The 12,165-nt window shown below is 34.7% G+C and overlaps 2 protein-coding genes across 2 annotated transcripts; both read right to left on the reverse strand.

Moving 5' to 3' along the window:
- Positions 1 to 2,129: 2,129 nt before the first annotated feature.
- On the reverse strand, positions 2,130 to 4,055 carry LOC144553580 (RNI-like superfamily protein). The gene is made up of 2 exons (XM_078301805.1): positions 3,851 to 4,055; positions 2,130 to 3,679 (listed from the first exon to the last, which is right to left on the reverse strand). Exon 2 carries the CDS (start codon positions 3,671 to 3,673, stop codon positions 2,279 to 2,281), a length of 1,395 nt encoding a protein of 464 aa, XP_078157931.1. The 5' UTR covers positions 3,674 to 3,679; positions 3,851 to 4,055; the 3' UTR covers positions 2,130 to 2,278.
- Positions 4,056 to 5,164: 1,109 nt separating this feature from the next.
- LOC144553581 (neurochondrin family protein) lies at positions 5,165 to 11,820 on the reverse strand. Its single transcript, XM_078301806.1, has 18 exons — positions 11,696 to 11,820; positions 11,385 to 11,568; positions 10,699 to 10,849; positions 10,430 to 10,566; positions 10,234 to 10,337; positions 9,952 to 10,047; positions 9,762 to 9,849; positions 9,520 to 9,640; positions 8,842 to 9,038; positions 8,274 to 8,365; positions 8,127 to 8,182; positions 7,542 to 7,631; positions 7,354 to 7,453; positions 6,968 to 7,072; positions 6,796 to 6,865; positions 6,255 to 6,409; positions 5,543 to 5,597; positions 5,165 to 5,452 (listed from the first exon to the last, which is right to left on the reverse strand). The coding sequence occupies exons 1-18, from the start codon at positions 11,696 to 11,698 to the stop codon at positions 5,385 to 5,387; spliced, it is 1,872 nt and encodes a 623-aa protein (XP_078157932.1). The 5' UTR covers positions 11,699 to 11,820; the 3' UTR covers positions 5,165 to 5,384.
- Between the last annotated feature and the right edge of the window lie 345 nt (positions 11,821 to 12,165).

Raw genomic sequence — 12,165 nt, forward strand, 5'->3', positions numbered from 1 at the left:
ATTAGTCACGTTTCATTGAGTGTGTTTCAAATAAATCTTAATCTTGCTTGCTAAAACATCTTTCTCATATTCTGATCTATATCTCCATTTTTATATTAAGCATGTAGATGTTATGATTCGTCAACAGCAGCAAGTAAACTATGAAATTTCAGATTGAATATTAGCCCTCAAATCAAATAATTTGTCTTTTTTTATTATTTTTTATTTACAAAAGTCCAAATTTATTTAGACATGTAATCGTCACATACAAATTGTATTATCTTTCTGATTAGTCCTGATTTCTTTTTATTTTGAAATGTCATGTAAGAAATTTTTTAATTAATTGATCATGTCTTCGTTTCTTTCTATTTTTTTATATCAAATAATATCATTTGTCATTTAATATGTTATTTAAGGAATGTTATTTACATGTAGATATCATTTAATGAATATTATTTGTTATTTAGTCTAAATTTTCTTTATAAAATTATGTTATTTTGTATGAATTTTTTTCTCTCTTATAATTAATGTGTTCCTTTTGCAACGTACGGTACAATACAAGTATTCATCTAATGCATAATTTTTTTTTCTATCTCGCTATCAATAAACTGACCATAATACTTTTTTCTCTGGACACGAAAGATAATTGTTATATGGTCAAGTTTAAATTTTAACCATTGAATATACGCTAAGTTAGGATATATATACCTTAAACATAAATATACGCCTGGAGTCACTTTTAAGTCTGAAATATCTCTTGTCGTTGCTATTGCAAGATTATGTGTTTTATTTATTTATATAACATTCAATAGACAAATGACATCTTTTATAATTAACTATTTAATGGGTAGGTGGCATTGTTGTAACTTTTATAGTTAATGTTAAATTAATATGGCCATAAAGTACCAATTAATTTGGTAGTTGACTTGGTCGGGGGCGAACTTTTTTTTTTTTTTAAGAAGAAATCTAGAGCTCTAGCCTCTATATTCCATTAATTGGCTAGGAGGGAAATAATTACATGGGGAGATTATCTTGTGAAATTATATACTAGCTAGTAAGTTTCTATTTAGATATTGTACAGAGAACAGATGAGGCAGCTAGCTTAGCTTAAAAACTATGTATGTATCAAATGGATATGATCTGTCGATTGAAGTCTACGTACGTCAAGTTTTGTAATAGGAGCGGCTGGTTGGTTAGGTCTTATCGTAAAGCAATTAACTTTTAGTAAATGCGAAATCAACCTGGCAAAACTGACACTTATGTTGACACGAACCATTACTCTTGCAATTTGCAAAGCTAATTAAAGTTCATTTTAGCGACCAAACCTACCTAGCTAGAGTCTGATCATAACGACGTCATATCGCCTATATATTTATATATATCTCTCTCACTATGCAAAGTTGAAAACTCACAATCAAATTCTAATAGAGAGAGACGGAGGACAGTCTGCGACTATGAACTTGTACTACAAATATTACTAGTCCTTGCATCATATTGGCGTTAAGTACGTGTACTACAAATATTACTAGTCATGTATTATAAATTAGTTTTATTTTATGTATACTTTTTTTAACAATTAATAATAAATCTGTATATGTTTTTCAGCATTAAAATCTGTAGATGCAATATGCAGTGATTTTTCACATGCATGAATAAAATTGCATTTAAAAACACTGCCGACAGTAATGCGGTACTAATTAACTCCCACTGTCCCACAGACAAAAATCATTTCGGTGCCTATTTAGATCATCGGAGGTCCACTTTGAGATTAGTGCCTGGTAACCTCGTTAAAACGGACGGTTTTAACGATGCAAATCTCATTCTACACAGGAGAGTACCGCACTGGATCTTGTTCAACAGATCTGAACCCTCATCACATCACATGTACAGAAGCATACCCAATAACAAAGCTCTCAAAATTCAAACTCAAGCCAGCCAGGTTACAAGCATATTTAAAAGATATATAATTCTAGTACAAATTAACTTTTATGAAACGATCATTTGATATCTCAAAAAATATGAATCGTTAAAAAATATATGTTCTTCGCCATTTGGAGAGATGTACATTTAAATCAATTTGGAGTTTGATTAATAATCTACCAAAAAAAGTCATTAAAAACCAACCATTAAAAAATTTAAATTGCTTGATGGAAAGTTAAAGGACTTCCAAATTGGCCCGAATGTGATTATCACCTTATTCAAATAATTAAAAAGACATCTATAATACAAGTAATTAGTTTGAACAATATTTTTGAAGGTTTCAATTGAATGTACCATAACAACTGAATCTAAGCTAGAATTACCCATTCAAAAACCATGACAAGTCTTGCGAGTAGGTTATTCTCCTTGCAGTTTCGTGCACACCATGGTCAGAGATGTGAGGGCAATCCTTAACCACCAATGAATCTAACAACTTAGAATCCACAAACGGTTTCAATCCATGATTAGTCACACCTAAACACCTACAAATGGTGAGATTGGCCAAGCACTTTAATCTTAACACAAACCCAATTCCCAAATCAGTAACTTTCTGGCACCTTTCAATTTCCAGACACTCCAAAAATGGCGCTGAAGATAGAGCCTCCATTGCCGCATCATCGAAGAACGAAGCACTTTTGAGCACCAATACCCGAATTGAACAGCTGTTAATCACTGCTAAAATTCCTTCAATTGTGATTGACGGTACTGTTGAGAATTGAGAGTCGCAATATGCTAATTCAACCTCCTCAAGCATGGGACAATTGGTACCAAGTGCTCTAAAACTTACATCTGTTAAAGTTGACTGGTAATTACTTGACAGTGAAAACAGCCGAAGAGAGATACTTCTCAAACCACGAGAATTCTGAGAAAAAGCGATAACATCACTATCATGTAATCCAGTACATGTTTCTAAGTTGACCTTCTCCAAGGAAGCACAACTGCCCAGTAGGAAAGATAAACCCCTTTCAGGTTTTATAACACAATTTACCAAAGAAACCTCCTTTAACCTTTTGCAGTTTATTTGACACTGACGCCAACTCTCCACTGAAAACGAGTTGTGGCTTTTTGGGTTCATATTATGTGGGTCCTTTATGAACTCCAACCTTCTGAGTCTCTTCCACCCAGAACCCAGTTTTACCATGCTATCCTCGTCAATACCCCGGCATTTTACAATACAGAGATCCTCTAATGAACCCATTTTACCAATATACTCCAGCCACTCAACACTTGTCACCTTCATGCAATGGATTAAATGCAGCGTTGACAAGTTTTTGCAACCAACCACTACCGAGAGAAGCCCATTAGAACTTATAGCGGGCGCAAAGTTTAATTTCAAGGAGGTTAGTTTCTGGCATGAGGTCAAGCACCTTAGACCCGAATCAGTAATAAATGAGCAGAAACTTAGGGTTAGCTCAGTAAGAGAGTGGCAATTTCTAGAGAGAATCAAAAGGGCTTGGTCATCCAGTTGTTTTCCAAAAGTTGAGATCCAGCCCGAGTAGGTAATTTCAACTTTTGTTAGGTTAGAGAAACGACGGCATAGGGAGGCCAATGTGTCGGCTGCCTGGTCCAACCCGCATCCGACCCGAAGTGAGTTTCTGAGATCTGATTCGATTATGTAGAAGTGCTTTGATACAAGGGAAAAGGAGTTCCGGTCTGAAATTCTGGCAAGTCTTCTGACAATGTCAGAGATGAGTGCTTCAGGGAGATCCTCCATTTGAACCTTCAAATTTTGAACGATTGTGAATTGAGGGTTGAACTTTAACACGTGATTATAAGGTTTAGGGTTTAGGGTTAAATTACGAAATTTGTATATGAGGAAATTCGCATGGAGATACAGATTGGATTCTACCCAATGATATGAACAAGACAAGCATATAAGTGGGATCGTTACCTTCCTTATAGATCCTAGGGAATGAGCTCTCGAGACCTTTCAATCCCGCCTTGAAAGAATTGATAGCAACACTTGATCGAATTCGAATACAAATTTCCTCGATCGTTTTTAAAATCCGTAAAAATTTGGAGCAATTCCGGCCATTCGATTTCGCAAACAGGAGAAAAGCTCTCTCTCTTGAAACCTTTGCCACTTTCTCTCGCATATCGCATTACATTATTTATTACAAGATGGGAAGGAGAAAAATAGATGACGAAATTATCCTTGGAGCAGAAAGCTAGCTGGAGACTGGAGTTAACCCACTCCTAGCGGAATCCGAATCCTCTGCATTAACTCAAAAGGGAATCTTTTCAGTTAATCAATCTTAACTGTCCAATCTGATTTAAAATTCGTGCACACTAGATCTGCACTAATATTGAAAGATTGTACGGTTGAGATTGATTAACTCAAAAGATTCCCTTTTGAGTTAATGCAGAGGATACACATTCGTCTCGGACCTCGGTCAATGTCTTACGTCCGGATCCTCTCAAAGTAATAAAGTTTTGCTTTTGATATCTGGACCGTCTGATCAGAATCGGGACCAATCCGACCCGCCATGAATTGCACCGGGTCCTTTAATATTCGTGCAGGTTCTAATCAGACGGTCCAAATATAAACAGAAATATTCTGTTACCTTAGGTGACAATCACAGCGTGTCTGTCATGTCACATCACGTCACAGCGTGTCATGTATTTCCTTCTCTAGTCTGATTGGCTGACTGCCTAACTATGCTCTCAGTTTTTTTGTTTGCATAAAAAAAATTATTGTTAAATAACAAATATGATTGGAAATTTTTTTAGGCATTAATACAGAACTGCAATAGTTTTGTAGTTCTTTTGAAAATCGCTAAAGAAATCATAATAATATTTAAATCCATCTCATAAAAAATTGAAGATTAAAAATATCGTAGTATCGATATAATTCTTTTTAGGTCTATTAACTATTCCACAATAGTTCTCTTATATTTTTGTAAAAATAAGTCATCATCCTGCTGACCTGCTTAGATTTGAAATATAAAAATTATTGTTAATTCTAAACATTTACTATTATTTTTATAGCCACTGCCCACTATATGTGATGGTTTAACCGGTCTGATAGTCTATCCACTATAGTATATGTGATGGTTTATCCATCGACTTCAACTAGTTGGCCTGCATTCTCGTTCTTTACAATAAACAAACAATATCAGTAATCAAATTTCATTTGATATTAGTTTTTACTAGGTGATGTTTTTTTTATTGCTACTTGCTACTTGCTACTTGTGATCTAGACATAATTCACTCTTATCCATAACACATGATACTGATTGATTTAAGTTCAATTAAATTATACGATAATCACCAAACTAAACGACAAATGCTTATCCCTAGATCTTACCTTGCTGAATTTTACATGTACTACACTAGTTGTAATTTTATCATTCTTACAATTGCCAGCAATCTCAAGGTACTCCCAGAATGAGAAACGACTTCTTTTGATATTATACAAAGGGTACTCAGACATTCATCGCTTGTTGAACAATACGGCTAATGATTGGGAACTTGACAGCCCATCTCCTATAAGCTGCACCAAAAAATTTCATAATACAACTTAAAAATCTCAACATACCTAATAGCTCCAATCATCCATATAATAGAAACATGAGTATCAAACCTGAGATTATCATTTGCTGTTGGTCAAGAAGCTCTTTGTCATTTTCACCAATCTTCTGCAATAACACACGAAACATTCTCGTTAGCCTCTGAATATTTAGAAGAAAAAAGAGTGAAGAGATTTGCACAAAAAAACCTCACAATTTATTAAAACCTTGTTATGAAAGACATCATTTTTTTTCCAATTTCAGAAAAAGATAAGGAGCCATTGATTTAATGAAGAAATGCAAAAAATTGGCACATGCAATTAGTGAGCATTTAACACAGGTAACATAGTTACCAATGAACTTGCTCATCGACCTTCATCAACTTTGTGATACAATGACTACAAGCAGTTCACAAAAAAATTGAACCCTTGTCTAAAGATCAACTGATTACATTATTTTGAGAACATTTAATAAATAACTAAGATGTGATTTTCTGAAGGCTCAAATCAAAAGCATAAATAATACATCATTTCTTTAGTGGTGCAGATAAATTAAAGATGTTATTTTCCTTTTTTTCTTTTCTCAACTTCTTCATGAATGTAAGGTTTCCATTGATCTTGTTGAAAGATAAGGGGACTTTGCAATTTCTTCAATCCTTTTAGTATAATTCAAATTTCCAATAACAATAATTAATGAAATTCTTGGATACTTTATTTGTATATTTTTCCAATCGAAAATATAATAATCCAAATAGTAGTGCTAAAGCAACAAAGAAATTGGCAGAACCTGATCCAGACTAGCGACAATAAGATAAGACAAGCTCTCAAGGGCACTAATGTCAAAATCACAATGGCTCAAGAGGAATTCCTCTGATGTTAACTCTAATATCAAAGCACACACACCTGACGCCACCACGATGAGTGAAGGATCACTTGATTGGACTATAACCATGTCAGGCAAAAATAAGAGAAAAAGAAAAGGTGTCATTAGCCAATTCCAACCTTCCACAGAACATATACCAACTTTCTTTTCCTTATTTAACCAAAAGCATAAGCTTGGTCCATGACTACTCAAATTCATGGAAAGAAGCATCTTACAATGATTTTATTTTACCAAGTAAAGAAAAAGATATACTAAATGAAAATGAAAATTGACAGATTTAGCATTTTTTAGATCAGTTTCAAAGGTTTGGATTTGTCATTTGAAGCAAATCTGACAGCTTTTATGTCTGTGCGTGCGAGCGCTTGGATTTGTCATTTGAAACAAATCCGACAGGTTTTATGTCATTGTGTGTGCACGCACTCGTGTGAAGGAAATTAGAATATACCAGCCCACAAAGGAAGCACTCTTAGGATTTTGAGAAGGCCATTATCCACTTGAATTTGAAGACTTTTCTTCTGTTAAAATATATACAAACTCATGAGACGGTTGTGCAATACCAATATGGATGCAAGCTTCTTAACTAAAAGATAAAATTTCTAAAATCCATGAGAACCTACATTGCTTAGGAAATTAATGATGGTATCACATGCCAAAACAATTGTACCAGCATCTTCATTGGTAACTTGATCTAGCTCAATCAATTTCAGGAGAGAATCAGCAACCTGCCACATAAAATTTTAACTTGTTAAAATCATAAATCAATGTCTGAATAGATTACCCTTTAGTGTACAAGTTCACTTATGTGTACCATCTAAATATTATTGTTAGAGTGAGGCTATGGTACTATGAAATTTGATCTACAAGTACAATTTCATATGGAGATCATGTTAAACGGTTCAGATCGATTGTTTGGACTTTGAAAATGGAGATATTGATCCATAGTACGGACCAATATACGCTATGCATAGTACCATAGTCTCACTCTTCTTTTTAATGAACTTACAGTTTTGTATCCTTCAAAAGAGGCCAGAGTTCTACATCCATCAGCCTCCAAGGTTATTTGTGATAGCATTGGAAGCATGAAGCAGACTGAATAGAAGGGGCTGCCAGATCATCATCCCAAAATCGTATTATATTAATCATGAGAACGACTGTAAAGAAGAACAAAAATGGAATAACAAATTCACAGACCTTGATTCATCTTGACCTTCGAGGGATAGAATATATCCCAATAAATGTGTAGTTTTATCCTTGCATGCATGAGGTGCTTCTGCCAGATAACTGAAAATATTGTTATTTTATAACAGAACATTAAATTGTTGCAGAAACAATTCTTTATTTATTTTGTTTTGCAAATCACCGAACATTTTGAATTTGAAGGGTTATCTGCAAGTTGCAACTAACACCAGAACAATAAAACCCAAGAGGAGACCAAAAAATGACTACGTTACTCCAACAAAATTCACAAGCTCATTAAAAATTAAGGAGTATTAATCAATATGTAATGGTCTAAACCTTTTTTTCATTACAACAATATTAACAATATGCAATAGGCAAATTATCCAAACAATGTTGACGATTGTCATGTGTGCTTTGCAAATTTGCTAAATACTGAGCACTTTTTGCAACATCAACTACTGTATCTGATGGAAATGCTTGATTTTAGTGCAGGTTTGTTACTGTAAAATAATTGTAAAATCTAAGGTAAGAAGAATAATCATGAAAACAACTTATACAAACATATATTTCAACATATAAAATGAGTTGACGACCTACCTTCCAATTATTCTTACAGCTGCTAATAGATCATCCCCTTTCCTCTGGTTATGGTCCTGTGAAACAATCCAGTTTATAGCTTTTTCCTTGCATTACGTTCAATGACTAAAAAATTTAAGCAAATAAAGAATATAATTTATAGTAAACCTTCGAATCCTGTAAAAAATCGAGAACTATGCCAATGGTCTCATTCAATCCAGAAATGGCCTTCATTATGGTGCTTTCTCTCATGACCTGACCTGCATAACATTTAAAAGGGTGCAAGTTAGCAAATACAAAAGTATAGAAGACTAAATAAAGATACTACAAGAAAAAATTTGTAAATTAAGACAAGTACTCATCATACTTACGAGGAATATTTGTCCCTCAAAATCTGATTATTTGCAAATAACCTTTAAGCATGGTTAATTACTGTATAAAGTGACTATATTTTCCTGACTTTCCCCCATTATAAAACCAACAAGTTCAAAATCCTAACCAATATATCTTTTACAAAACCTATATCTTTTACATGATTTTTGTTCACTTTGGTGTAAGAAAAGCGCTTATTAGAGGTAGGGGCAAATTCAAAAACAACATGCCATTTCTATCAAGGTTTTCTTCAAGTAATGCAAATGATGTTCAGTCTAAGTTGCAGAGAGAAGTTCTGAATGCCAGTGAAAAGTCGAAGAAAACATTGCTTCTAGTTGCAAAAGAAAACTACCACATGAATTACCTTCTGCCCCACTAGAAATCATTTTGATGAACTTTTCCAAGAGGGAGAATGCTATGGCTAGACTCCTTTGCTTCTGTTGTATAGATTCTTGTCTACTTGTACTACTTTTTGGTGATTCATCATACTTTAAATAAGCAAGCTCGTTTAAAAGAACAGCAATTTCAACTCTAGCTGATTCTAATATAAGCAGAACAAACCTAAAAGTAGGAAAAAAAAAATTATAAAACTGCTGAATATCTTTTGATAAATTTACAATGTTACTTAACTACACAATGAAATAAAAAAGACCCCTTCTTTTCGATAGATTGAAATAACTCCCTGCTTTGTTATGCATTAGGAAAACCCGAAAAAAAAGATGGCTTAATTGTATTCATATCTTTGCCTTAAAAATTGAACTATGCGCTCAATGCAAAAACCGACAATAGAACCCTTATAAAAAATAACTAACTTCTTTTATAAATTTCTTTAGTTCACTATTTGGCAACGACTAATAAAACTATATTAATTAAAATCAGTTCTTGCTTTTCATTAGGCTGAAGGAGCAAATACTAACTAATGATGTGAAATTCTTTGATTTAGCAATGAGGAAGACGGAAGGTTCTTTGTCGATATTAAGATACAATAAGGGCTTGTTTGTAAATTCCTAAATAGAGAGAGAGAGAGAAAAGACATGTTTACTTGTCTACAGGCATAACCTCCTTCTGGGACGATATATCACATTCTTGCAATAGCCAGTCTTCTCCGAGTATAGACATCATGCAGTCTGCCAAGAGTAGAGCTTGAAGCTTCTCGGATGACACTAATAACAACAATTAGATAAAGGAATGATTGGTAAGTAGCCATGCATAGCTGCCTCAAGAAAAAAATAAAAAAAATAAAACATTCAAACAAGAAAGATAGAAATGACACATATAATACACCTATGCGATTTTGGAGAACAGATGTAATTCCCACACGGATATGAGCGGCCCAAAGTCGAGGAGTTGTTCTTAGCGCATCATACAACAGCTTCATAAAGACATTAGACTAAGGTTATGACATACCAGAATAATTAATATATATTGTGATTACATCTTTAAGTCCTAAGGGAAATGAAAGGAGAGTGCAAACCAAGTTTTTTAAGGAGAGAAGAGAAGAGAGCATGTGCAAGGCATCAAACTTGATGGCATTATGGAGCACACAGAATAGTCTTGCAAGACAAACAACCTAAACCAACAAATATGTACAAGTTAAATACATTAAAAAAAGAACAGCATCATGCTCTACTAAAATGGACCTACAGTTGTGTCAATATTCATACAGTCGTACCTCTGGAGCACTCGCACATAATTATTCAGTTTCAAAAAAAAAAAAGTAACGGTTATATTTTTATGAATTTTGAACTACTTGTACCATGCTTGCTACTCCTTGTATGGTTGCTGTGTTCAACACATCCACATTAAGCTTGTTCACAAGCAGTTGTAGAAGCCTTGTAGAAAGCTCCAAAGATTTAGACTCTGATAATAAGAACCAAAAAATCATCACAAATGTAGATGAATATATAAAGGCATACAAGACATGATTTTTCAGAAGTTGTCAAAATACATACCATCAGGCAAGGTAGAGATATTTGAAGCTAATGCATCCATGACTTTAGGCTCGTAAAATTTGGTTATTCCCTGTTCTGATGCCATAGCTATTAGTAATAAAAACTCAAAGCATTCCTCAGCAACTGATTGTTCTGGCCTGCATAACCACACTTTGTCAAAACTGGTAAATCAATTTCTTGTACAATAAGCTTGATTGAGATTAGTGAAATTCAAGTAAATAAGGATAGGTAGAACAACCAGAAGAAACCAAATAGGGATCTAATCTTACAATTTGGAGACAATTTCTGCTACTAGGGGCACCATATCAACCATCTCCGTCAAGGAAGCAATCTCTGACACACGAGAAAATGCAGCTAGGACCGTTACGGATAATCGCAGATACACCTCTTTGTCTTCTCCGCCCTTCTCATTTCCCATGCCTGGATGCAGAACAAAATTGTACAATAGCAAGAAATATATCATATCAAGAGAAAACCAAACAAAAGGCCTCCACAATATAAAAAATTGCAAAAATCCCCAAGATATTTTGAGAGTTGCAAAAGAAAAGAAAAAAGTACTTTGATGAAAATATTTAAAGAATAAAAGTCTTTAGAGTCTTTAGTACAAGCTCTGCATTGCTCTTTGAATATATGATCAACAATCAGAAATAACATTAATTTGACCCATCAAAAAATTACTTCTATTAGACTCAGTGATGCAATATTTAAAGTACTAAAAATGACAGAGAATCTTGAACAGGTAATTACTAGTCAATTAGCTTTTCATTTCATTACATAATCTCTCATCTGATGCATGAGAATAACAGTGTAAACCACAACAACAATTTGATTTATTCAACATTGCGCATTTTTGAAGTCCCAAAGGTGAAGGGGTTTTGCAGTGTATAAGTAGTACAGGCGGTGTGATGAAAAATATCCCACAACCTAGCAAGCAAACAGAGAAGAAGAGAAATACCGGTCATGAGAAGCCGGCGAAGGAAGCGAAAACCGACAGCTTGATACACCTTGACAATTGAGTCAGTATCGTCTCCTTGACAAAATTTGGTAGCAAGAAGGAGGCCCGCAAGCTTCTGCTCGTCTCGTTCGCCTCGTAGAAGCTTCAAACAGTCGTTCAGTGATGGCGCGGCGGCGGTAGTTGCCTGAAGTAAGTAAAGAGAAGGTGAATAAAACTGGTACAAAGGGGAAGGGAAGGGAAGGGGAAGGGGAAGGGGAAGGGGAAGGGAAGGGAAGGGAAGGAGGGTTTAGATAAAGGAGAGAGTAGAGTACCATGGTAGAAGCGAGAGATGACCAGAGGGGAATTTTGGAGGGGAAAAATGGCGGAAAGTTTTGTTCCAGGAAGTTTTTCCGACTGCGGGAGGAATTCTGTGACTGTGAGCCGTGAGGCGAGAGTTTAGAAACTCCGCGATAGGCGATAGCTCAGCCTCAGCTCGTGTATTACTATTGGGTTTGATTGCGGTCCAGAGGAAAATGTATTGAACGGGCTGGCTAACTGGATCCAATTAAACCCAATTCATAAAAAAATGGATCCAAATGGGCAGCTGATATTTTCTAAACCAGCTCCAGCACTAATGGAGGAGAACTAGTGGGACCCGGACGTGGACAAAGTCTTTTTTCAGAGAAGAAAGATTCAGAAGTGATTTAGGGTTAGGTCTTGGCAATTAGCGGAGAAACTTTCAACTAGTTAGGTATTTCATATTTCAAAATTCAAACGGTCATCTTATTCTTCATATTAATAT

This window comes from Carex rostrata, chromosome 4, assembly GCF_964058835.1.
Source record: "Carex rostrata chromosome 4, lpCarRost1.2, whole genome shotgun sequence".
NCBI lineage: Eukaryota > Viridiplantae > Streptophyta > Magnoliopsida > Poales > Cyperaceae > Carex > Carex rostrata.

Excerpts from the sequence above, each read along its gene's own strand:
- LOC144553580 (XM_078301805.1), bottom strand. The coding sequence starts at position 3,673 with ATGGAGGATCTCCCTGAAGCACTCATCTCTGACATTGTCAGAAGACTT.
- LOC144553581 (XM_078301806.1), bottom strand. Across the intron at positions 10,567-10,698 it reads GCAGAAATTGTCTCCAAATT|GCCAGAACAATCAGTTGCTG; the intron begins GTAAGATTAGAT and ends GTGGTTATGCAG. Across the intron at positions 7,454-7,541 it reads GAAGGTCAAGATGAATCAAG|CCCCTTCTATTCAGTCTGCT; the intron begins GTCTGTGAATTT and ends ATGATCTGGCAG.